This window comes from Heloderma suspectum, chromosome 3 (genome assembly GCF_057233095.1).
Source record: "Heloderma suspectum isolate Gila_16-S chromosome 3, 16-S_ref, whole genome shotgun sequence".
NCBI lineage: Eukaryota > Metazoa > Chordata > Lepidosauria > Squamata > Helodermatidae > Heloderma > Heloderma suspectum.
The window spans coordinates 181,353,009-181,379,703 of NC_139460.1; the positions used below are offsets into that span (position 1 = coordinate 181,353,009).

Consider the following 26,695-nt stretch of genomic DNA (forward strand, 5'->3'; position numbering starts at 1 on the left):
TCAGACCTCCAACCCCCCCCCCCACTCTCCCTCACAGCCAGCATGAAAAGAACCACACTGGCTGCTCTCTGAGGTTGGGAACTCGACCTTGGAGAAGGGGGCATTTCATTGGGCGGGGAGGGGAGGAGACTGGGGATGAGTTATCCTGAGGCCTCCTCAGCCTCCTTCCCTCCCTCCCTCTCCAAAGTGCCCCAGCTACACAGGGAAAAAAGCCCATCTAGCAAAAAATGCAGGCAGGAGGATGTGGAAGTGAAGATCACGTCCGCTGCTCCCCCTGCATGAGATAGGATGATCGTAACCCTCTGAGTTCAGGGGCTTACGATTATCAAGGGCAGAACCCATAGAACTGCATCCTAAATCACGCATTAAACAGAATAGGCGAATCCAAATTAGGGCCATAAGCATTCACCATGGTGATTACCATATCTGTATATTTAACCACCAAAATAAGAAAGCATCCCTCTGGATCAGATATTGCTTGTAACCCCAATATTGGTGCTTTTTATGTATAACTGTTCCCTTAACTTTCTTAGAATTGCCACTCTTACCCAATTTCTCCTACCCAATCTTTGCAAAGTCTTCCACCAAAAAATTAGTTTTCTATAAGAATCTTTTCCTCCACAGTCTGGTCGCCCTGAATTTTTGGCTGTCTAGCCGGGGCGGCTCAGAGCAGGGGGGTTGGGAGGAGGCCGGACAGCACATAGGAAACGTCATATTGGCGCTGCCGCCGTCCCCACTCCCTGCTGCCAGGAGCGCCCCCTTTCCCCCAGCTCTGCGCTGCCCTTCTGTGCTCAGAGCCAGGGACGAACCACGCCCCCTATGAAGTGGTGGGGGAGGAGGAGGGGAGGCGGTTTTCTGGGAACTGACCTCCGAGTGCTGGCTCCAACGTCGGTTCTCGAGAACTGAAAAATCCTATGGCCATCTAGCCACTGTCTAGTGCCCTAGGATTTCACCCTAAAACACTTATTTACACCCACCATCCCATCCTTGCCACCCCATTTACAGTGTATGCAGAGTCTTACAAGTCTCACACATACAGAATTCATACAGATTCATATACTATATGAATTTGAAAGCTACTCCTTCCATATTTGAAAGCTACTCCATACGCTACTCCTATTTCTAAAGCATTCAGTCTCCACAAAACAACCCATACACAAACACTACCACCATTGTATATTCAAAATATCTAGGACTGTACTTATGATGTTAACAACAAGCCAGACAAATAAATTGTCTAATAACCATATATTATGAGAAGAAAGTGAAAAAGAAAAAGAAATCCAGAAATCAACCAACGTCAGGTCCTATTGCCCAATAAAAAATAAAAGAAATACAACAAAAATTAAAAACAGACCAAAAGTCCATAAGGAAAGAAAAAGTGAAAAAAGGAAAGAGACAAAAACCCTTCCAGGCCAGATGGCAGCATATTCTGCCCACACAGCTCTCCCCCCCCCCCGCTCCCCCTGCCAACAAACTGGTTCAAGCCAAGCATGATATTGTATCCCTAGTGCCTGATATAGAAATATATGCACACATATATATGCATAATTACATATATACACATATACACAGAATTCAAGTTCTGAAATGTAAATATCTCAAACTCTGTCAGTAGAAGAAAGGGAGGGAGTGGGAGAGGGGGGAGAATTCCATGTTGACGCCAAAAAAGAAAAAGAAAGGAACTTGAAGCTTTTTAAAGCCTTGGGGAGCTTCAGCCCTCCTCCTCCACCCTAGCAGTTGGACTCAGGCTACAATCCTCTGCCACTCCTGGTGCACTGAATGTTTCCAGACCAGATTCGATTCCTAAACAGAAGACAGCAGGAAAATGAATAAAATACTGAAGATTCCTTTCACAAGCCAGTTCTTGAGATTTTGGAGAATGCATCCTTTTGAATTTGCATGTTTTTTACTTGAGATCTTCCCCAAGCCATCATCATATCACAGATCACATCTCTCCCAATGGACTGAAATGTTAAAATAGTGATTCCAATAATTTCCAGTGCTGCCATGGTGTAAAAACTAGGGATGTACGAAAGTGACTTACCTTTCGCGGATTATGTTGATGGTGGGGGGGAAGGCGCTCCATCCCTCCCCCCGGAATCCTCGCCGGCCGGCTGTGCTCCGCAGGGATTCTGCGGAGCTGCCGGCCGGCTCCACCAGCAGCCGGACATCCGGCCGCTGGCTAGCAGGGACGCAAATGGCGGCGGCCGTAGTCACCACTGTTTGCGTCCCTGTAGTCAGCCGTGATAGGCTACGTAAATCTTTACGTAGCCTATCATGTCTGACTTAAAAAAGAAAAGAAAACACGGCCGTACGCAAATGGCGGCGGCTACGGCCGCCGCCATTTGCTTTCTTTATTTTGGCCTGTCTTAGTCTATGTAAATATTTATGTAGACTAAGACGGGCCAAAATAAAGAACGCAAATGGCCGTAGCCGCCGCCATTTGCGTATGCGCGTGGTTTTTTTTTAAAGTCAGACGTGATAGGCCACGTAAAGATTTACGTAGCCTATCACGTGTTTTTTTTTAACCTAGCCGTGATAGGCTACGTAAATCTTTACGTAGCCTATCACATCACACTTTTTTTTTTTTTACATGGGAAATGGCGGTGGTGGCGGCCGGTCGGAAGACCGGCCGGAGCCGCCGCCACCCGGAAGATCCGCCCCAGGTAAGTCTCGTCCCGGGGGGATCCACGGGGGGGTGGCAGGCCATTCCGCCACAGATTTCGGGGGGCTGAATGCGCTGGCATTCGGCCTTCCCAAGATCCGTGGCGGAATTCTCTGACATCCCTAGTAAAAACATGGAACTGAAGCATGGATCCTCATGGTTTTTACATGGGATCCCCCCCCCTCAAAAAACAACAACACCCCACCATGAAATACAGAACACATCTTTGGACACAGATGTGATCTGTGATTTTGGGGGGACCCTTGTAAAAATCATAAGGATCCATAAGACTGTGCTTCCATTCCATGTTTATGCACCATGGTGGTGCTGAAATTCCTGTATCTGTGTGAATTTTGCAGTACAATTCACAGACATTGATATCAGCTTTAATTTGATGTTAGTTTGCGAGAGTATTCCCTGTAAAAATCACCAGGATCCATGAGGACTGAAGTCATGCAATGCTTGCACATAACAGGCAGAAAATTCCACACTCTTCTATATGATGGGAGGGTATAGACTGTATCTGTTAAATTTCTGCCTCCTAGGCAGACACTTATAGAATGTTAATGGCAAAATCCAGGACTTTAGTATAGCTGTGATTAGGCAGCACCACGTCCCCCATGCCCCCCAAAGATAGAAGCAAAGGCAGGGATCCTTGCTCTTTCCAGTTTAGTCTTTTTTTCATGTGAAAAACATGATATTAAAAGGTTTAACATTAAAAAAAACCAGGCCTGCCAGTCCAAATGCAAATACAGCCTGTAGTTATTATCCCTGTAATTCAGGGGTTTGAAACCTATGGCTGTGAGAGAGTGGCTTATGACAGCCCTGTAATGTAGCCCAGCTTTATTATCCCATTATTGCAGGGGTTTGGGTACCTATTTATTCGTTCCCCACAGAAGAGAAAGTAGTAGGGGGAGAGAGAAGGGGATCAGAAAGGGAAGAGGGGAAAGTCAAAGGTGTGTGGGAGAGCGCCTTAACCTTACTGGTTTATTTTGGTGGGGTGAGGGAGAGAGCAGAACCACCCCCACCAACTCAACTCTGTGACACAGGGTCTTTGGGGGAGGGAACATTGTGACGTTCTTGCTCCAGGTTATTCTCCCTCCAGTTTCCACCTATTGAAACTAAAAAAAAAAAACCCAGGATGTCTGCCTCAGCTTTGGCCAGTTGTCCTCACTGAATCCCAAAGCTTCAGCGCTTTTACTTTGTGTCAAGGAGACAGCTAATAGGTTAACCGGTTTTCTTTAACCAATACAGGAGTAGTAACAGGAAAATAGACATTTCTAATTGGTTGTGTTAACTCAAACCAGCATATATAATAAAACAAGTAAAATTTTATTAAATACAAGAAGAGTTATATAGGTTATTATTTAATCATCCTGTACTGAGTTTTAATCTACCTACCTATCCCTTCTAAACCCTTCTCCGCAAACCCCACTCACTAGATGTACATTCACTGAATCCCTAAACCCTTAAACTTTCTGTATTCTTCTTTTAAACACCTTAGAATTCTTTCACTCACAAGCCCCTCCCACCTTTCACTTACACACCCACATTCCATTAACTCTAACTTATCTGGATAACATTTTACACTTTAAACAAACATTTACATTATCTTGCATACGTTACAAATATCAAAGATTTCCACACATACCTATGAAAATACATCTGAGGGCTGCCACCTCTGCCATGAACATGTGGGCGAGTGGGGAATGACTTCTCATTGACCACCCACCACCCATGGAAGAAAATGAAGTGCAGTGGCCCAGCACTCCTCCTATTGTCATCACCAGCAACAACAAGCAAGGAATGATTTCTAGCTTCACCTGCCCGCCCACCCATGGAGGCCCAGCACTCCCCCTGGCACCACAAATAACTTGTGGGTGAGTAGAGAATGACCCCTTGCATTGCTCACCCACAGTCCCCATAGAAAAGAGGGCTGCTGGCCAGCGCTGCTGCTTAGCACCAATGGCAACAAGTGGGTGAGTGTGGAATGACTCCTTGTTGTGGGCCTCTGCAGGGGAAAAAAGGCCTATTGGTCCATAGCCTGCCCAAAGCAACATACAGGTGAATGGGGAATGAATCCTTGCTTTGCACCCTCTGTGGAGGAAAAAAGAGGCCCGACAGCTCAGCACTCCTTCTACCACTGCCACAACATGTGGGTGAACAGTGCTTGACCCTTTGCTTCCACCACCCTCCAAAAAGAGGAAAAAAGAGGGCCCCACACAGGCACCAGAGAAGGCCTTGGTAGGAATATGTGTGCCCAAGGGCACCATGTTGGAAACTTCCAGGATATGGTAACATTTAAGGCCCCCAATCATGTGGGTGTGGCTAATCACAAGAATCATGGTCATGGTGGGGGGTTGTCTGTTACTTGTGAAAGATCCACATGTTTCTCCCACCCCCATGGTTGGATCATTTAAACATTACATTACCCGAGATGCTCATGGGAGCTGCTCAGAAAAAAGTGATTCCCAACTGTGAAAGAGTCCACATTTGAAAGAGTTCAATGGTTTTATTAAAATAAGAAGTGAGGAATTTCATTTATCTTGGAACTACAAGAATTTCCATATATAATGGATTTCATTGAACATGGCAATAATGTCTTACAGTCAAAGGTTGAATTTAAACAAACTGTTTTAGCAGTATTTGAAGCCGAGGTATTTTCTTTATCAGATCATGATCAGTCATAACATACCCGCAAAGCTTTCTTGATTTAAAATTCCCTTGACAATGCTGACTGTTATGAAAGGACTCTTTTGAACCAATGATGCAACGATCCTGGCCTAATAAACCGTGGTTGAACTACCCCAATGTTTAAAAGCCTGTGAAATGCTTGAACAGATTAATTTCCTTGTTAATGATGTCCCACTTTTGGCTATGGAATATTGCCCTGGAGATTTTAAAAAGATAAGTTATGTTTCTTTAACTGCATGACTTGTAGTTTGGGTCTGACTCTGTTGCTGTGTGTTACAGATTTCATTTTCATATCCTGATTTGTTTAAAACACATTTTCCTGCCTGCCTTGAATATAATGGGCAGACTGGTTTAAACAAATCTCGATATAAATGCTGAAGCCAGAGGCATAAGAGGGCATGATAGTTGTTCTCCGTCTAATACAGGAGTTCTCAAACTGTCTACCTTGCAGAAAAGACTGGCAGGCCACTTGTCAGTATGGCCACTCCAAGGCAAGGTGCAAGAAAGTGCCCCACTGACCTTCCTCCCAGCCTTGAAATTGGGCAGGGGATTGCCACACAACTGAAACAACAATCCTTGCCCTCCTCTGCAGCTCTAAGGTGTGGAGGAAGGCTAATTGCTTGCGGGGGGGGGGGGGTGGCACACTTCCCAGGACAAGCAAAAATGTGGAAGCCTGGGAATACTTCATATGTACAGTTTTAGGAATTTATTTTTAGCATCAAACTTACTATTCTTGTCAAAAGGTGTTACTTTCTCTCACTACATAGGCATGGTTCCCTATGTTTCCGAGCGGGCTGCAAAAGGTCAGTGACCCCAAATTTGTTGTCATAGGGAGGCCCAGGCAGAGATAATGAACTCACAGTGTGATTGAGCTTCCACAAATGGAAGCTAGCTGAGAAATCATAATGGGTGCTTCATCAGCCTCCTGTTTCCCGTCTCCTAGCTGAGCAGAGGAAGCTGCTCTGGCTGGTCTAGGGGCTAGACAAGCAGGCAAGCTCCCAGAGAGCGAGCGATCAGAGCGAGCAAACAGGCGTTTGCCAGGGGAGTTTGGCAGGGGAGGTCCCTAACAATTTTTTAAAATTTCTTTTTCTTGCAGCACACACACTCCCATACCAGTGGGACTCTGTTGTTAACATTCACTGAATAGAGGACAAAGCGCAGGCTATCCCAGTACAATCAGAAAGCTAGGAAGATAAAGGGAATAGAGGCTATGGAAGGAAAAGACTCTCCAGTGGTGGTGACCTGCAAGGCGTGTGCAATGTTTGTTTTCTTGCCTGAGAACAACATGGCCTACATGTGCAACAAGTGCAAGTTAATTACACTGCTGGAAGAAAAAGTAAGAGGACTAGAACAGCAAGTGTCAATCCTCCAAAGAATAAGAGAAGACGAAGAGTTCTTAGAACGGTGGAACTACAGCAGCAAAGTGAAGTACAGGAGCTAGAAGAGCAACAGCAAGCTGAGGCAGAAGGGGAAAATGCAGAGGCAAGGAAAAATGAAGTAGAGGAGACTCCTTGGAAAAGGGTGACACTTAGGAGCAGAAGAACTAGAAGCCAATCTGCACCAGTGGAACTATGGAACCATTTCCAGGTACTTGAGGATGAGACTGGAGGACAGCCTGCAGAGGAAGAATTACAGGGGACCTCGCATGGGAGAGAGCCAAGAGGCTGAAGGTCAGGCAGGCAGTGGCAATGAAACCAAGGCCTACAACACCAAGAAGAGAAGAGTAGTAGTTATGGGAGACTCCTTGCTGCATGGGATTGAAACCCAAGTATGTCGCAAAAACTAGACTCTCCAGGTTTGCTGTCTCCCAGGGGGATGGATTAGAGATGTGACTGAAAGGTTGCCTACACTCATAAAGCCCACTGACAGGTATCCCTTTCCTCTCATCCATGTGGGAAAAAATGATACTGCCAAGCGGAGCTACAAAGAAATCATGTCAGACTTTGAAGCTTTGGGAAGGAAACTCCAGAACTTTGGGGCCCAGATAGTTTTCTCATCCATCCTTCCAGTAGTTAGAAGAGGGACAGAAAGGGAAAGGAAAATACTCCGGGTGAATGGCTACAAAGGTGGCGCTGACGCAAGAGATTTGGATTCTGGGACCATAGGCTATACTTCCTGGAAGATGGATTGTTGGCAAGGGATGGGTTGCACCTCACAAAGGCTAGGAAGAATGTGTTTGGGCATGGCATGAAGAACTTTATCAGGAGGGCTTTCAACTGAATCCTACGGGGGAGGGAGACATAAAGTTGGGGGTAACAATGGACGAAGGCTCGTGCACCACAACAGAGAGAACAGCTCTAATAGCGCCCAATAATAGTCTTCAGACACATGTAGAAAGAAGGCCAGACTATGAAGCACATGGTCTTCGATGTCTATATACTAATGCCCAGAGTATAGGAAACAAACAGAACAAACTTGAACTCTTAATAAGGGGGGGAAATTATGACTTGATAGGTGTAACTGAAACTTGGTGGGATGGCTCCCATGACTGGAATACAGCAATTGAAGGATATAACTTGTTCAAAGAAGAGGAGGAACAGAATGGGAGGTGGAGTTGCACTGTATGTGAAAAATACATATCTCTGCCCAGAAATGCAGGAGGATGAGCTTGGTAGCCCCATCGAGAGCATCTGGGTTAAAATAAATGGAGCAAAGAATAAAAGGAACATGGTGGTTGAATTCTACTACCAGCCACCCAATCAAGGAGAAGATGAGGATGAAACTTTTGAAAAGCAAATTGCCAGTGTTTCAGGGATGCAAAATGTAGGGGTAATGGGGGACTTCAATTTCCCTGATACTTGTTGGGAGACAAATTCTGCAAAACATGGCCCCTCCAAGAGATCCCTGACGTGTGTGGCAGATAACTTCCTTGTACAGAAATTGTAGATAGGACCTAGAGGATCAGCTATCCTTGACTTGATCCTAACCCACAGAGATGACTTAGTGGATGAAGTAGTAGTTACGGGAACTCTGGGGAAAAGTGACCATGTTATACTTGAGTTCTTGGTTCTAAGGGAAGCAAAAGCTGAGTGTAGCCAAATGTGTACCCTGGATTTTACTTTATCTGTAAGCACCTTGACAACAATGCTTGATTACTCGAAGCCAACATGGATTTGTCAAGAACAAATCCTGCCAGACGAATCTGATCTCATTTTTTGATCAGGTAACCCCCCTTGTGGACTGTGGGAATACTGTGCGCATAATATATCTTGACTTCAGCAAAGCTTTTGATAAGGTGCCCCATGATATCCTGATTAGCAAACTAGTAAAAAGTGGGCTAGATGAAACAACTCTCAGGTGGATCCACAGTTGGCTATAGAATCAGACTCAAAGAGTGCTTATCAGTGGGATTTTCTTAAACTGGGGAGCTGGGTACTGCAGGGCTCAGTCCTGGGCCCAGTGCTCTTCAACATTTGTATGAATGACTTGGAGGAGGAGGTGCAGGGAATGCTGATAAAGTTTGCAGATGACACGAAATTGGGCGGGATAGTGCTAATACCCTGGAAGACAGAAACAAAATTCAAAGTGATCTTGACAGACTGGAGTGCTGGGCGGAAAACAGCAGAATGACATTTAATAGGGATACATGCCAAGTTCTGCACCTAGGAAAAAGAAACCAAATGCACAGTTACAAGATGGGAGATACTTGGCTCAACAATATTACAAGTGGGTAGGATCTTGGAATTGTTGTAGATCACAAGCTGAATAGGAGCCAACAATGTGATGTGGCTGCAAAAAAGGCAGATGCTCTTTTGGGCTGCATTAATGGAAGCATAGCTTCCAAATCCTGGGAAGTACTAGTTCCCCTCTACTCAGCACTGTTTAGGTCTAATCTGGAGTACAGTGTCCAGTTCTGGGCACCACACTTTAAGAAGGATGTAGACAAACTGGAGAGGATTCCAAGGAGGGCAGTGAAGATGATCTGAGGACTGGAAACAAGTACTTGAAAATTTGTCACAGAGAGGAAGGCCAGGTTCTCTTCTCGATCATCCCAGAGCGCAGGACATGGAATAATGGGCTCAAGTTACAGGAAGCCAGATTCCAGCTGAACATCAGGAAAAACGTCTTGACTATTAGAGCAACATGACAATGGAACCAATTCCCTAGGGAGGTGGTGGGCTCTCCTGCACCAGAGGCATTCAGGATGAAGCTGGACCGGAGGCATTCAGGATCCATCTGTCATGGATGCTCTTACTTGGATTCCTGCATTGAGCAGGGGGTTGGACTCAGTGGTCTTATAGGCCCCTTCCAACCTTACTATTCTGTGATTCTATGATCAGGGTGTGAAGCTCTGTCCTGGTATAAAAGGGGGAGATGCAGTTCAAGCAAAAAGGGGGAGAGAAACTCTGGCCCTGGAAATGTGGGCTAGGCACCAGAGTAGGAGAGGAAGAGTGCTAGAGTCCCACACATGAACAGCCTCAACTCAAGGGCAGTTATAGACTTCAGATAAAGGGGCAATGATTTGGGGCAGACTCAAGATGGGACAAAACAGATCTGTTATTTCTTGGAATGAAAGGAAACCTCAAGGAGGTTCCTGGCTACTTGATCAAATTACAGGGAGCTGAGTAAGGTTTGCAAAAGACATGCTTTTGAGAGACCAGTAAAGTCATAATTAACTATAATAAATCTAAAATGTTTTTTTTTCAAGACACAGGAGGACTTTTGGATGGTCTGTGAATGGGAATCGTGTTGAACAAATTTCAGGCTATAAATATTTCGGTATATACTTTCATAAAACTCTCAACTGGTCTCTGCAGAGAGATAGGGCTAGAGCATTAGCTAACAATACAGCTGCTGCAATAATAAGGTTCTGTTCAATTTGTCCCTGCTGCAGTTCATGTTTTTAAGGCTAAGTAACCTATGCAGTTGGTGTATGGCATTGCAGTCTGGATCAAAGCTGTTAACTTTTCAATGGAATCTGTGCAGGCAGCTTTCATACGCTCCATCCTTGGTCTTACAAAATGCGTGGCAACTCTTGCTCTCTTGTTGGAAACTGGCCTACAGACAATCACCTCTAGAGCTTGGATTAGCGCATTACATTGTTTGATCCGCTTGTATGGCCCTGGATCCTTAGGTTACTTATAAAAGATACATAATGACCCTTATGTTTCTGAGTGGATGAAATTGCTCTGGAATAAGATCAGTTCTTTGGGCCTATGCTCAGAGTCTGTACTAGTGATGGAAGCTAAGCAGGCCAGAGCTCTTCTGTCTCAAAGGGTCAGGGATTATGATCTACAAGTTTTAAGTTCTGCAGCGGATAGAACTTGTTCTCCTCTGTTTTTGGGTGCAAATCTGAGTTATGGGCTGGTAGAAGTGAAATATTTCTCAATCCTTAACATTCCCAAATATTGGCATGCACTTACTTTGGCAAGATTTAATGTCTTACCCTCTGCTCTGTTACAATTGAGGTTTCAGGAAACTAGTCTTTTAGATCGTTTATGCCCATGTGTAAGGAACAAAATCGAATTAGTTATTCATGTCTTACTTTGCTGTTTCTTTTATATAGAGATTAGAGAGAAAATACTGTGTGATACTAGATCAGATATAAATGTACTTCTTTACTGTGTTAGGACAACAGAGGATAGGGATACAATCAAGGCTTTTGCTAAATTCTTTTTGAATGCTATGAGAATACAATCTCTTCAGAACTGATTTTACTGTTTATTCCCTAAATGTGTTTGTGGATCTTTGTATTTTTGTATGTTCAAAGTCTGGTCAGTGACCGTAATAAAGATGATGATGAAGTAAAGTTATACAGAACAAAAGGGAAACCACAAGAGGTGCCCAGTTGGTGCTTTCACACGCTGATCTATCTTGGGCTGCGGACACTTCTTTGGACCAGGTTTCCTGCCAGTAATCTAGATGATGATGATGATGATGATGATGATTGCATTTATATCCCGCCTTTATTCCTCTTGCAAGGAACCCAAGGCGGCTTACATTATCCTCCTCCTCTCCATTTTATCCTCACAACAACAACCCTGTGAGGTAGGTTGGGCTGAGAGTCTGTGACTGGCCCAAAGTCACCCAGTGAGCTTCCATGGCCGAGTGGGGACTAGAACCCGGATCTCCCGGCTCCCAGTCCAGCTCTCGTGGGTTGTCTAGCTAGAGTAGTGACTTGATAGTTTAGGGAAGTATTTACATGTATCCCGAGTACCCATGCTTCACATACTGCAGCAGGGCAACTCCTTTAATTAATTACGCTAGAGGACAGATAGGGCAAACAAATTCATTTACATCAGCCACTAGCATTAGGATCCTCTTGCTCCTGCCATGAGTCTTATCTGTGCAGCTTTTCTGAGAGCAACAGTACATATTAGTCAAGTGCTAGGGTGATGCCAACAAGAATGCAAAAATATAAACTACACATATCTAAAGCCATCATGGCTCAGCTTCTTGGTAATAGAGGAGTAACTTCTGGTGGTCTGATTTTGATGTTTGTATTTTCTGCTAATATCTAATTTTAAATATAGAGCCGGTGTAGTGGCAAGAGTGTTGGACTAGGAGCTTGGAGATCTGGGTTCTAGTCCCCACTCGGCCATGGAAGCTCACTGGGTGACTTTGGGCCAGTCACACACTCTCAGCCCCACCCACCTCACAGGGTGGTTGTTGTGAGGATAAAATAGAGAGGAGGAGGATAATGTAAGCTGCCTTGGGTTCCTTGCAAGAGGGAAAAAGGCGGGGTATAAATGAAATAAATAAATAAATAAAACATACTAAAAAGCAACCAGTGAAGTTCAAAAGTTTCTATTTTTCTTTTCACAACAGGGAGTTGTCATGTTGGATAAAAATTCTATTAAATTTAGAGAGGGAAGGGCTGAAATGGAGGGGCCAAAGAGGGAAGGGGCGTGGTTAGAGGAGGAACGGGCAGTGCCAAATGGGTAGTATCAAAGCGGGGCCACTGATACTCTGTTGCCCAGTGCTACACAAAAACCTGAAGCCAGCTCTGCCTGTTGTCAGGCAGAAATATGGCATCTATAAATAGATAAATAACTGTTCCGCCTGGGGTGGAGGTTCTTTAGGATTCGGACAAGGCAATACACTCCAGGTTTTTTCCTTTCCCAGATATTATTTCAAGGGAGATGTAAGATAGTAACAGCAAAAGAAACATGGAAAGGAAAAGACAAGTACAGACACCTTACATCCCTTCAGTTACTGGGAACCCATTACAGTAACAGATGTATCGTAGGGCTGGTCAGCCATGGTGTGTATCGTGATTCTTGCTCACAGAGAGATTCTTCATTATGGGTTCTCTTGGGCTTTTTATATTATATCAGTAATTAACTACCTGCACTACTGTTACATTCTCACAGATTTGGCAGACTATTTAGTGGGCCCTTAGCTTCAAGGTCATATACATACAACTGGTATATCTAGCTTATCCCTTACACCTGGCTATTTTGTCTGGAATGTCCTCCCTTAACTCTCTCCGAATAGCTAGGAGAAAGCCAGGCACAGAGGAGATTCAGGTAAGGCGATCTGAGCATAGGGGAAACCACTGTCATACACCACTGCCACCCTCCTCGTGATCACAATGGTCTTCTGGAATGTCCCACTACAATAACATCCTCTAAAATAGCTAATACCCCTCCAGTTTAGCTTTGGGCAAAGCTGTTTGGGTAGAAGATCATCCCTGGAGCAGAGGGCGCATTGGAAAATCTGTTCCCTGCTGTTCTAGGAGGAACCAACATTATGTCCTCCATTTGCCGGAGAGAGGTGGCCAAATTGACAGGCCTGCCACTGCTTTGAGACTGGGTCCAGATATAAATCCCCTAGGTGACAGCTACATGCTTCTAGATTGGGTTATAAGGGATTTCTGGGCAACAGACAGTGTGTGAAAGAAGCACATGACTAGGGTGAAGGATTAGCTGTGTACCAGATAGTTGGACCCAGTTGAGAGGTGGGGCTGAGGCTGGGCTCTGCAGCATTCCAGCCTGGCTCTATGACCAACCCTTCCTATGAAAAAAATATATCTCCAGTGTTCTTGTTGGCTTGGCTGGTATTTTTTTTAACAGTGGCCTCGGGTGATTATTGACAGACTGTTGATATCAAAGGGATGAGTGAAGTAAGTGGGTAACCTGATGAATGTGAGTGATTATATGAGGTGAATAGATGTGGTGAGTTTAGTGAAAGAGGGAGGGAGGGGTGATTGTGTGTGTGTGGAGGTGGATTTCATTTACTTTTGGTTGTGTTAGTGAATCAAGTGTATGCATGTGTGTGTGATCGGTTAAGAATCATCATGTGCCTTGGTGAATTGGGGGTGGTGGTTGAGAGGGGCACCCCTATAGCAGTAGTCCTGAGCCAAGGGAGATATGGCATCGGTGGGAGAGTGGGTCATCTGGGAAGAAGGAGAGACAGATGTCTATAGGCTTTCCCCTTTTCTGGCCCTTCTACAATCTCTCAGGATTCTGGTAGCTCTTCCCCTGTGCCCTCTGGCCTGCGATGCTGCTGCTGAATTCTAGGCTGATTCATAATAAGACCTCATGAGTCGACCTGGCATGCATCACCAAGACCTGGTTGGCAAGCTGTGCCCAACTGGGAACTCAGTGCAGCACTAGCACAAGCCGGAGGATTGGGGGTGGGGGGAGTTACCATGGTTTACAGAGATTCCATAATCCTCACCAGAAGACCCCTCCACCCAGGATTAGGGTTTGTGGGCCTGCACGCAATGTGGGACTACAGGGACAGATTGTGGATCCTGCTCGTGTACCGCCCACTCTGTTGCACTGCAGCTCTCTGACTGAGCTGGCAGAAGCAGTCTTGGATGAGGTGTTGTGGGGACTTCAAAATCCACACTGAGGCTTGGGGTTTCATGGCTTCCATGACAACCATGGGGATGTCCCAGATTGCCATTGGGGTCCACACATAGGGCAGGACATACCCTCAGCTAGGTTTCCCTGGGTATGAGATGGATGGTCTGAAGATAGAAGGGATCCATTGTGATAGTCAGACCATTTCTGGTGAGATTTGATCTTACAGGTCAGTTCCCCCCTGTATGTGTGGGGGCCCAATTAAGATGGTCTGCCCCTGGACTTATGGAGCCTCATGGATTCCAGAATGCCCTGGGGCATTTCCTAGTGGATAGAGCTGGTGATCCTGTCAAGGCCCTGGTCTCATTTTGGAATGGTGAGCTGAGACAAGCCATTGACCTGATCGTTCCTGAGTGCTCTCTCCAACTTTGTGGAGCCCGTACTGCCTGGTATTCAGAAGAACTATGGTCAATGGAACAGGCTGGATGACAGCTAGAGCATATTTGGCGACCAACGTCCCACAAAGGTGGCTGAACACATGCCAAGGCCTATTGTGTGGCAGTGAGGGCAACAAAAAAGGCTTAATTTGCTGATTCTGTTGCATCTTCAAGCAGCCACCCAGAGGAGCTGTTCTGTGTGGTTTGGGGGTTGTTAACATTGGCGACCCACTGTGATAAGTTGTCTGACCATTTTAAGGACAAAATCACGCATCTTCGTGCTAACTTAGATGCCAGGTTTCAGGCAGACTTAAGTAGGGTGACCAATGCACCCTACTGGTTTTGTCGGATCAGTTTCAGTTGCTGTGACCTAAGGAAGTGGACAAGATGTTCGTAGCTATCAGGCCAACCGCTTGCTTTCTTGACTCCTGCCTCTCATGGCTAATAATCATAACTAATGGCCATGAGCACATGGCTGGGTGGGGGTGGGGGGTCCAATCTGTGGTGAACAGATTGTTGTGAAAGGGTATAGTGCCAATTGCCCTTAAAGAGGTAATCATGCGACCACTCCTGAAGAAGCCTTCTCTGGACCCAGAAGTATTGGGACAATTATAGCCTGGTTGCTAATAACCCCTTCCTGCAGAAGGTACTGAAGAGAATGGTAATGGCCCAGCTCCAGGCACTCTTGGGGGAAAAACTGATTTTCGTAGACCCATTTCAGTCTGGGTTCACACCTGGTTTTAGTACTGGATTGGCCTTGGTCACCCTGATGGATGACTTTTATCAGGAGTGGGGTAGGGGGAGTGCAACTCTATTACTCTTGCTTGATCTCTCAGCAGCTTTTGATATCCTGTTGGCCTGTCTCCATGAGTTGGGGGCAGGGAGCACTGTTTTACAGTGGTTCTGCTCTTATGTGCAGGGCTGGTTGCAGCAAATAGCATTGCATAGCAATGGAAATAGCATTGGGTGATTATTTTTCAGCCCCCAGTACTTGTGCCAGGGAGTGCCACAAGGCACATCTTGTCCCCAGTTCTATTCAACTTCTATATGAACTTGGTGGGAGAGATCATTAGGATTTTTCAGCTATACTTCTGTTACATCTGAGTCAGGAGAGGCCATGCAGGTTCTGGACCAGTGTCTGGATGCAATGATGGGTTGGATGGGGGCAAATAAACTGAGACTGAATCCTGGTAAAGGTAGGCAGTTCCTGGGTCTGGGACTTAAGCAGTTTGCCTGTTCTGGGTGGGATTGCAACATAGGTTGGGGTGCTCACAGAACCATTGTTTCCTCTGGAGACGCACGTGGCTCCAGTGACAAGGAGTGCTTTTACCAGCTTTGGCTGGTGCACCAGTTACAGGCTGTTCCTGACCAGGAATGGTGTAACTACAATGATCCATACTCTATGTGTGGTTGCCCTTATGCATAGTCCAGAAGCTGTAGGAGCAAGATTATTGTGTGATGCATCTAGCCGCTGCCATATAACACCATTGCTGAAAGAACTGTGCTGGTTGCCAATTTACTACCAGGCCATGTTTAAGGTTTTGGTGTTAACCTATAAAGCCCGTAACAACTTGGGACCAGAATATTTGAGAGAACTCCAGCCTGGCCACTGCAGTCATTATCAGAAGTCCTCCTGGTTGTGCCACATCCTGCAGATATCTAGCTGGCAAAAACTAGGAAGAGGCTTTTTCGGTGGTAGTGCCAACTCTCTGGAATACCCTCCCCGCAGGAATAAAACGTGCCATTTCTGATGCAGTTCAAGTGCATGTTGAAGACTTCTTATTTGCCTCGGCTTTTGATTTTCTGTTCGTTCATTTTCTGATAGCCACTGGTAACGTTTCAGTATGTTTTCGTTATTTTATATATTTATATTTTTATATTATAGTTTTAATCTTGAACACCACCTGGATACATTTTACATGACAGGTGGTATAAAGATAAAATTTGAAAATAAATAATCTTAAACTTAAAAGTTGTTACACCTGTGTCAGTTTTCTGCTTTGCTTAAAACGTCTTTAAGTAACAAATTTGCTCAGCTTGCTGAATGCTCATTTTGTATATATAGAGGCCTTCTTCAAATACGTAGCTTTTGTGTTCTTCAAGAAATTGCTTGCTCATAAAATGTTTAGTTCTTTAACATGTGTGTATTGATTAATGAATAGGAATCATCTGATTAACGTTTGTATTTTAAATTGAAACACTTTTTTTGTAGCTGTTGAACACACCCGAAAATTGCTGTGGTCTTAAGGAGAGCCAAATACTTTCCCTTCTTAGCGACATTGGTATGTCAACTGCTCTTTCATGCCTTTTGACAAGCTTTTCCGTGGTTCTCAAACTGTTCATTTTCTCTCAAACACTTAAAAAAATGTGGGGCTTGGAGCAGTCTGAATACATAAATCATTTAAATTTTATGAACATTTCTTACGACCTTTTGCCCTTTCTTAGTTTGTGTAATGCCTTAGAAATGCAAATGTTAAAATGAAAACAAATTCTCACATCCTGATTCTGATCTCAGTTTTTGATTCAGACATGCATTACCCTGAATGTGTGGTTAGTGAGATTTTTCTAAACTAATCTTACTATCTTGGTAGTCTTCCCAGCTTTCATTCCTTTAAAAAAAATCAGCATGAAGTGATCCTATGCTTAAGTCATACAAATAAGTTGGGACATCATCCTCAGATTTTCTATCCCCAGGGCCTGCTTGAGAGAGCTAAATACGACTGAGACCCAGCAGTCACAAAATGGTGGCAGTTGGAGGTGGAGTTTGGTATAATCAGCTGGCAGTTACTGATACCATTTTATATTGTGGTATCTAATCTCTTTTTGGAAATTGCTAAATTCTATTGTCACAGCTATTTCCCTGTAGGAGGGAGTTCCATGGTTCAGCTTTCCGGAAGTGAAGTCCAGACTCCGGAGATATCATGACTCAGCCTCCCCATTTGAGGCATCATGAGTCACACTCATTTAGACTAGACTAGACTAGACTATGGTGTCAAAATGTCTATAGCCTCAAGTCAAGGATGCCCAGTTAGGGCCCATCTGATCATGCCCTGGTTGAGACCACAACAGAGTTGCTGGGAACACACTGACACTCTTTTGTTTGGATTGTTAACCTCTAACTTTCCAGAACACTGTGGGAAAACTGAAAAGGGAACTTCCCTCCTTTTTTGATAGCAACCAGAAATGGCTACCCCTGTCGTGTGGGTCACTATGAATGCAGTGGTCAAAGGGCACTGCTTCAAAGAGGCTACCATGCTCAAAATACAGAAACAGGTTGGAAGGCAAATCATCTTGCAGGAAATTAAATAACTGGAAATAAAACATAAAAAGGCAGCCCCAATGTTTACATGGCCTTATTAGGTAAGAGAAGATAATTGAATGTCCCTGAGATTGGCAAAATACACAAGGCCTGGCATATTTAAATGATCCTGCTGTGATCCAGGATCTCCGGATTGTTTACATGGGAGCTTACGAAAAAAAAGATCACAAAACCATATAGTAAGCATAAAGAACTCTCCGGCAGCTAATGTCTTTAAAGAGCTGAAGGCTTTAGAGCTTTAACCCTTTAGCGCTTTAGCAGTATACCATGGCTCCATATGCATTGGGATATGTTAAAGATTCACTGTGGGGGAGCGAGATTTATTTCTTTCTTCTGCGTAAACATGCACAGAAAGCGGGGCAGGCTTTACAGAGACTCATCCAGCATTGGGATATGTTAAAGATTCACTGAGGTAACACAATATGGAAGTCTTGTTTCTGTGGAGAAAGACTGGCAAGCACGCTTTTTGATTGGATGTAGGGAAACTGGCTCTGTGCCTTTTACAATACATTTCTTGTCCGTGAGCAGGGGAAAGAGGGGGGCGGGGACAAGCCTCTCATAGGTGGTTGACTCTGCCCACCCCTAAGTAAGGCAGATTAGAGTGTAGTGCGACCTGTGAAAGCCGTTGGTTTGCGAGGGGTATAGTCCACTTTTTTCAGCTTAGTGTGCTGCTGACGGACCAAAGCCAATTTCAGGAAAAAGTGGAGAAAAGCTGTGCAGTGCGACCTGTGAAAACCGTTGGTTTGCGAGGGGCATAGTTCACTTTTTTCAGCTTAGTGTGCTGCTGATGGACCAAAGCCGATTTCAGGAAAAAGCAGAGAAAAGATTCTCAGTGCATTTCCATGAAAATTCCCCCCAGGTGAGATCGTTTGCAAAAAAAAAATGCCACTAATGGGGCGGCGTCCAGGTCCGTCGTGTACACAACAATCAGGGGGTGGGGGGAAGGCGCTTTTTGGTTATTTACATCCCTATTAAATCGTCCCTATTCAGATATTTATGTGCAGCATATGGATGGCAGGGAGCAAGGCCAGGGAATCACACAACATTAGGGGGAGGACCAGCAGCACAACACCACTGCCACTTCTGACAAGAGTATAAAATTGGATTTAAAATTGATTTTTTTTCTTGAGGGTTCACATTTTAGCTTACCCAAGCTTGTTGTTAGCAGGCAACAAGAATCTCAAAATCATGTAAGGTACAGTTTCAACAAGGATATAAAAATAATCAAAATGCCAAGACACCTTTTTCACCTCCATTATCCTTGACTACCCTTTTAAGACACTGTAGACAATGCAAAGCAGGGTCATAATTATACTAGAACTAAAAAAATGCGTAAGAGTAATTTCATCCTGCCTTACCTCCTACTATATTCTGCTCTTTAGATACCTTTTAGATAGTAAAAGGGAGACTGGATCTAGATTGCTCTAAAAATGTGTTTTTTCCCCCAAACAACATGATTTCTAGGGTCTGGTATCCAGTACTTACATGAAAACAGAATAATACATAGAGACCTAAAACCTGAAAATATTGTTCTTCAAGATGAAGGTGGGAAGGTAAGTGAAAATACCTTAGATGATTCAAACAGCGTATCTAGAATTCTATCATTTACTTTGGCTGGATGCATTGAGAAAGGATGGCCTATTCCCTATTTTCAGACACAACCTTCAGTATCTAGAGTATATTGAATAGTCTTACTCTAATGCCACAAGAATGTATTTGGTACAAAGGATAAATGGAGGGCTAGAATGGTTCTGCCGTAGGCAGGATTGGAGTGAATTAATGTGAGACAAAGCACAAGAACTTGCTGAGAATTTGGGAACTATCCTGATTCTTCACTGCCCATCGGGGGGGGGGAGGGCATGATAATGACTAGAGTCAAGTACCAGTCTTATTGAGTAACCATGACAGTAGAAAGTAAAGAGCAAGGAGGACTGCTGTTCTCTTTTGCAGTACATTTGGGATGCAGCAGATATGCCCTGCTAAAGTTCTTGACGTGAGTTGTGTAGAATCTATTAATACAATTTAGAATCATAGAATAGTAGGGTTGGAAGGGGCCTGTAAGACCATCGAGTCTAACCCCCTGCTCAGTGCAGGAATCTATGTCAAAGCATCCCTGACAGATGGCTGTCCAGCCTCGTCTTGAATGCCTCCAGTGTGGGAGAGCCCACCACCTCGCTAGGTAATTGGTTCCATTGTCGTATTGCTCTTACAGTCAGGACGTTTTTCCTAATGTTCAGCCGGAATCTGGCTTCCTGTAACTTGAGCCCATTATTCTGTGTCCTGCACTCTGGGATGATGGAGAAGAGATCCTGACCTTCCTCTCTGTGACAACCTTTCAAGTTCTTGAAGAGCGCTATCATATCTCCCCTCGGTCTTCTCTTCTCACGGCTAAACATGCCCAGTTCTTTGAGTCTCTCCTCATGGGGCTTTGTTTCCCATCCCCGGATCATCTTTGTTGCCCTCCTCTGAACCCTCTCCAGCTTGTCTGCATCCTTCTTAAAGTGTGTTGCCCAGAACTGGACACAGTACTCCAGATGAGGCCTAACCAGTGCTGAGCAGAGGGGAACTAGTACTTCCCAGGATTTGGAAGCTATACTTCTATTAATGCAGACCAAACTAGCATTTGCCCTTTTTGCAGCCACATCACATTGTTGCATCCCATTCAGCTTGTGATCTACAACAATTTCAAGATCCTTCTCGCTTGTAGTATTGGAAAGCCAAATATCCCCCATCTTGTAACTATGCATTTGGTTTCCTTTTCCTAGGTGCAGAACTTTGCATTTATCCCTATTGAATTTCATTCTGTTGTTTTCTACCCAGAGCTCCAGTTTATCAGAATCACTTTGAATTTTGTTTCTGTCTTCCAAGCTATCCTGCCCAATTTTGTGTCATCTGCAAATTTGATCAGCATTCCCTGCACCTCCTCCTCCAAGTCATTAATACAAATGTTGAAGAGCACTGGGCCCAGGACTGAGCCCTGTGGTACCCCGCTCGTTACCTCTCGCCAGTTTGAGAAGATCCCATTGATAAGTACTCTTTGAGTCCGATTCTGTAGCCAACTGTGGGTCCTCCTGATAGTTGTTTCATCTATTCCACTTTTCACTAGTTTGCTAATCAGGGTGTCATGGGGTACCTTGTCGAAAGCTTTGCTGAAGTCAAGATATATTATGTGTACAGCATTCCCACAGTCCACAAGGGAGGTGACCTGATCCAAAAATGAGATCAGATTTGTCTGGCAGGATTTGTTCTTGACAAATCCATGTTGGCTTCGAGTAATCAATACTCTGATGTCAAGATGCTTACAGATTGATTGCTTTATCATCTACTCCAGAATTTTCCCAGGGCTTGATGTCAGACTGACTGGTCTGTAGTTCCCAGGTGCCTCCTTTATACCCTTTTTGAAGATAGGGACAACATTAGCCCTCCTCCAGTCATCTGGCACTTCACCTGTCCTCCATGATTTCTGACAGATAGTAGACAGTGGTTCTGAGAACTCTTCTGCCAGTTCCTTTATTACTCTATTATGCAGTTCATTGGGTCCTGGAGATTTGAACTCCCTCAAAGTAATGAGGTGTTCCTTGACCATATGCCTATCGATCTCAAGCTGCAATCCTGCCCCTTCAACCTGTACTTCACCTTTGCCAGGGGGTCATCGAAGATTGAGCCGAAGTAGCAGTTGAGCATTTCTGCCTTTTCTTTGTCATCTGTTATCATTTTGCCCTCTTTATTTAATAGTCGAACCACCATTTCTTTCCTCTGTCTTTTACTATGCACGTATCTGAAGAAAGCCTTTTTGTTGCATTTAGCATCCGTCGCTAACCTCGGCTCATTCTCAGCTTTAGCCTTCCTGACACCATCCCCGCAATTCTGTGCTACTTGCCTATACTCTTCCTTTGTAGCTTGGCCTTTCTTCCACTTCCTATATGTGTCCTTTTTTGTTTTCAGGTCATCTCTAAGCTTTTTGTGAAGCCACATTGGCTTCTTCTGTTGTCTTCCACCTTTTCTTCTTCTTGGAATTGTTTGTAATTGTGCCTTTGGAATGTCCTTTTTTAAAAACTCCCACCCATCCTGGACTCCTTTTCACATTAGACTCCTTTCCATGGGACCTTACTTATCATTGTTCTGAGTTTATTAAAATCGGCCTTCCTAAAATCCAGGGTACGAGTTTGGTTACACTCAGCTTTTGCTTCCTTTAGAACCAAAAACTCAAGTATAACATGATCACTTTCCCCCAGGGTTTCCATAACTGCTACTTTATCCACTAAGTCATCTCTGTTGGTTTGGATCAAGTCAAGGATAGCTGACCCTCTAGTTCATTCCTCCACTTTCTGTAGGAGGAAGTTATCACACAAGTCAGGAATTTCTTTGAGGGGCCATATTTTGCAGAATTTGTTTCCCAACAGATATCGGGGAAATTGAAGTCCCCCATTACTACTACATCTTGCTTCCTTGAAACAGTGGCAATTTGCTTTTCAAAAGTTTCATCCTCATCTTCTCCTTGATTGGGCGGTCAGTAGTAGACTTCAACCCCCATGTTCCTTTTATGCAAGGAGTAGTGTGTAAGATGCTTTTGTGAGATGTGATTCCATATTGCTGGAGAGTGTGTGATTCCCCCCTTTCCTAGACACCCCCCCCCCAATTGGCAATCCACTGAGAGGGAGCTAATCTGATGGGAAGACCTGTGAGTTTGGCTTTGCCCCATGTGGTTACAATATTTGTGCAAGCTCCTCAGTAACTTGGGTACATTTGAAGAGGATATCTGACTGTCATATTTGGGACTGCAGAGGAAAACTTCCTTCCTGTAGTCTAATTTTCTCTGGGTTATAGCCCTGGTAGATTCCCATTTTTCTGCTTCAGTGTCACTTGGTTTTCTTTTGAAGTTCTCAAGGACAGGGGTGGTCAGAAGGTAGATCTCCAGATGTTTGGGACTTTAACTCCCAGAAACCCCTGACAGCATGGCCAATGGTCAGGAATGCTGGGAGTTGAAATCCAAAACATCTGGAGATCTTCTTTCTGCCCACCCCTGGTCTAGTGCTATGTGTTCTTGAGGCTCATCTGCACTCTATGGTAGACTATTCAAATTGTATAGGAGTCTGGAGTCTGGAGCTATGCTCTTCTGGAGGAGGGAGGGAAGGGAGATGTGTGAACTAGGTTTCAGCTTTATCATTCTTAAGTGACAAATAGGGAAGAATATTTTTAAATCTGAACAAATGCAAATGGTACAGCTTCAGTGGTGATTATGAGTGGGTGAGGTTCTGGGGAAAATAATAAAAGTAGTATAGGATAATTACTGTTAGTTTAAGTGATTGAAGTCAAAACAACTAATGAGATGGTTGATGCTTGTAGTACACTTTTAAATCAGAGATCAGAAGTTGAAATGGAATTGGGGAAAACTGGTAAGATTTTTACAGTAGTCAAGAGAATAAATAACTGATTAGAATCATAAAACACCTAGAAATTCCTTTCCTTGTAGATATGTTTAGAAAATGTAAATCAAAGGGTTTTTTCCCCATTAAAAACTAGGGAAGCTGGAAAAGGGTGAATTTATAGTAATGAGCTATAACCTTCAATATAAGATTCATTATGAGAAGCAACCCCTTCATGGATCACTGCCTTGTTGTGGCGAAGGGGCTTGCGTAACTCAGTGAAGCCATAAGCTATGCCATGCAGGGCCACCCAAGACGGACAGGTCATAGCAGAGACTTCTGACAAAATGTGGTCCACTGGAGAAGGAAATGGCAACCCACTCCAGTATTCTTGCCAAGAAAACCCCATGGAACGTATCACAAGGCTAAAAGATATGACGCCGGAAGATGAGCCCCTCAGGTCGGAAGGTGTCCAATATACTACTGGAGAAGAGCAGAGGGTATTTCCAAGTAGCGCCAGAAAGAGTGAAGCGGCTGGGCCAAAGCCGAAAGGACACTCAGCTGTGGATGTGTCTGGTGGTGAAAAGAAAATCTGATGCTGTAAAGAACAATATTGTTTAGGAACCTGGAATGTCAGATCAATGAATCAAGGTAAGCTGGAGGTGGTCAGACATGAGATGGCAAGATTGAACATCGACATCTTGGGAATCAGCGAACTAAAATGGACAGGCATGGGCGAATTTAATTCAGGTGACCATCATATCTACTATTGTGGGCAAGAATCCCTTAGAAGAAATGGAGTAGCACTCATAGTCAACAAAAGGGTGGGAAAAGCAGTACTGGGGTACAATCTTAAAAATGATAGAATGATCTCAGTACGAATCCAAGGCAAACCATTCAACATCACTGTAATTCAAGTCTATGCCCCAACCACTGATGCCGAAGAAGCTGAGGTTGATCAGTTCTATGAAGACCTACAACACCTTCTAGAACTAACACCAAAAAAAGATGTCCTCTTCATCATAGGGGAATGGAATGCTAAAGTAGGAAGTCAAGAAATCACCAGGATAACAGGCAGGCATGGCCTTGGTGTACAAAATGAAGCAGGACAAAAGCTAATAGAGTTTTGCCAAGAGAACACGCTGATCATAGCAAACACTCTTTTCCAACAGCACAAGAGACGACTCTACACATGGACATCACCAGATGGTCAATATTGAAATCAGATTGATTATGTCCTTTGCAGCCAAAGATGGAGAAGCTCTATACAGTCAGTAAAAACAAGACCTGGAGCTGACTGTGGCTCAGATCATGAGTTTCTTGTTGCAAAATTTCGGCTTAAATTGAAGAACGTAGGGAAAACCACTAAACCATTCAGGTATGACCTAAATCATATCCCTTATGAATATACAGTGGAGGTGAGGAATAGATTTAAGGGATTAGACCTGATAGACAGAGTTCCTGAGGAACTATGGACGGAGGTCCGTAACATTGTTCAGGAGGCAGCAACGAAATCCATCCCAAAGAAAAAGAAATGCAAGAAAGCCAAGTGGCTGTCTGATGAGGCATTACAAGTAGCTGAGGAAAGAAGGGAAGCAAAAAGCTAGGGAGAAAGGGGAAGATCTATCCAACTGAATGCAGAGTTCCAGAGAATAGCAAGGCGAGACAAGAAGGCCTTCTTACATGAACAATGCAAAGAAATCGAGGAAAACAACAGAATGGGAAAGACTGGAGATCTCTTCAAGAAAATTGGAGATCTCAAGGGAACGTTTTGTGCCAAGACGGGCATGATAAAGGACAAAGAAGGCAGGGACCTAACAGATGCAGATGAGATGAAGAAGAGGTGGCAAGAATACACAGAAGAACTATACAGGAAAGATCTGAATGTCCCTGATAGCCAGGAGAGTGCAGTCACTGAACTTGAGCAGGACATCCTCGAGAGTAAAGTCAAGTGGGCCTTAGGAAGCATTAGTAACAACAAAGCTAGCGGAGATGACAGTATTCCAGCTGAGCTATTTAAAATCCTAAAAGATGATGCTGTTAAAGTGCTGCACTCAATATGCCAACAAATGTGGAACACTCAACAGTGGCCACAAGACTGGAAAAGGTCAGTTTACATTCCAATTCCAAAGGAGGGCAATGCCAAAGAGTGTTCAGACTACCGCACAATTGCGCTCATTTCACATGCCAGCAAGGTGATGCTCAAAATCCTACAAGCTAGGCTTCAGCAGTATGTGAACCGAGAACTACTGGAAGTACAAGCTGGCTTTCGAAGAGGCAGAGGAACTAGAGATCAAATCGCCAACATTCACTGGATCATGGAGAAAGCAAGAAAATTCCAGAAAAACGTCTATTTCTGCTTCACTGACTACGCTAAAGCCTTTGATTGTGTGGATCACAACAAACTGTGGCAAATCCTTAAAGTGATGAGAGTACCAGACCACCTTACCTGTCTCCTGAGAAACCTGTACGAGGGTCAAGAAGCAACAGTAAGAACCAGACATGGAACAACCGATTGGTTCACAATTGGGAAAGGAGTACGACAAGGCTGTATATTGTCACCCTGCTTATTTAACTTATATGCAGAGTACATCATGAGAAACGCCGGGTTGGATGAATCAGAGGTCGGAATTAAGATTGCTGCGAGAATTATCAACAACCTCCGATATGCAGATGATACCACCCTAATGGCAGAAAGCGAAGAGGATCTAAAGAGCCTCTTGTTGAGGGTGAAAGAGGAGAGTGCAAAAGCTGGTTTGAAACTCAACATTAAAAAAACGAAGATCATGGCATCTGGCCCCATCACTTGCTGGCATATAGAAGGGGAAGAAATGGAAGCAGTGACAGATTTTACTTTCTTGGGCTCCAAGATCACCGCAGACGGTGACTGCAGCCATGAAATTAAAAGACGCTTGCTCCTTGAGAGAAAAGCTATGACAAACCTAGACAGCATAGTAAGAAGCAGAGACATCACCTTGCCGACAAAGGTCCGTCTAATCAAAGCTATGGTTTTCCCAGTAGTAATGTATGGCTGTGAGAGCTGGACTATAAGGAAGGCTGAGCGCCGAAGAATTGATGCTTTCGAACTGTGGTGCTGGAGAAGACTCTTACGAGTCCCCTGGACTGCAAGGAGGTACAATCAGTCCATCCTAAAGGAAATCAAGCCTGAGTGCTCATTGGAAGGACAGATACTGAAGCTGAAGCTCAAATATTTTGGCCACCTAATGCGAAAAGTCACTGGAAAAGACCCTGATGCTGGGAAAGACTGAAGGCAAAAGGAGAAGGGGACGGCAGAGGATGAGATGGCTAGATAGCATCACCGATGCAATGAATATGAACTTGAGCACGCTCCGGGAGAGAGCGCAGGACAGGAAGGCCTGGCGTGCTATGGTCCATGGGGTCACGAAGAGTCGGACATGACTGAACGACTGAACAACAAAATGAGAAGCAAGTGAAAGAAG

The 26,695-nt window shown here is 44.4% G+C and overlaps 1 protein-coding gene across 12 annotated transcripts in view; it reads left to right on the forward strand.

Annotated features, from left to right (window-relative positions):
- Positions 1-26,695, forward strand: part of CHUK (component of inhibitor of nuclear factor kappa B kinase complex) — a 153,694-nt gene that overhangs the window by 40,194 nt on the left and 86,805 nt on the right. For all 12 annotated transcript variants that reach the window (XR_014789296.1, XR_014789299.1, XR_014789295.1 and 9 more), the window contains exons 4-5: positions 16,762-16,831; positions 19,333-19,421. Coding sequence is in view for 3 of the 12 variants with exons in the window: in XM_084845120.1 (XP_084701246.1) it covers positions 16,762-16,831; positions 19,333-19,421 (159 nt within the window). In the remaining 9 variants the exon portion in view is untranslated. The remainder of the gene's footprint in view (positions 1-16,761; positions 16,832-19,332; positions 19,422-26,695) is intronic.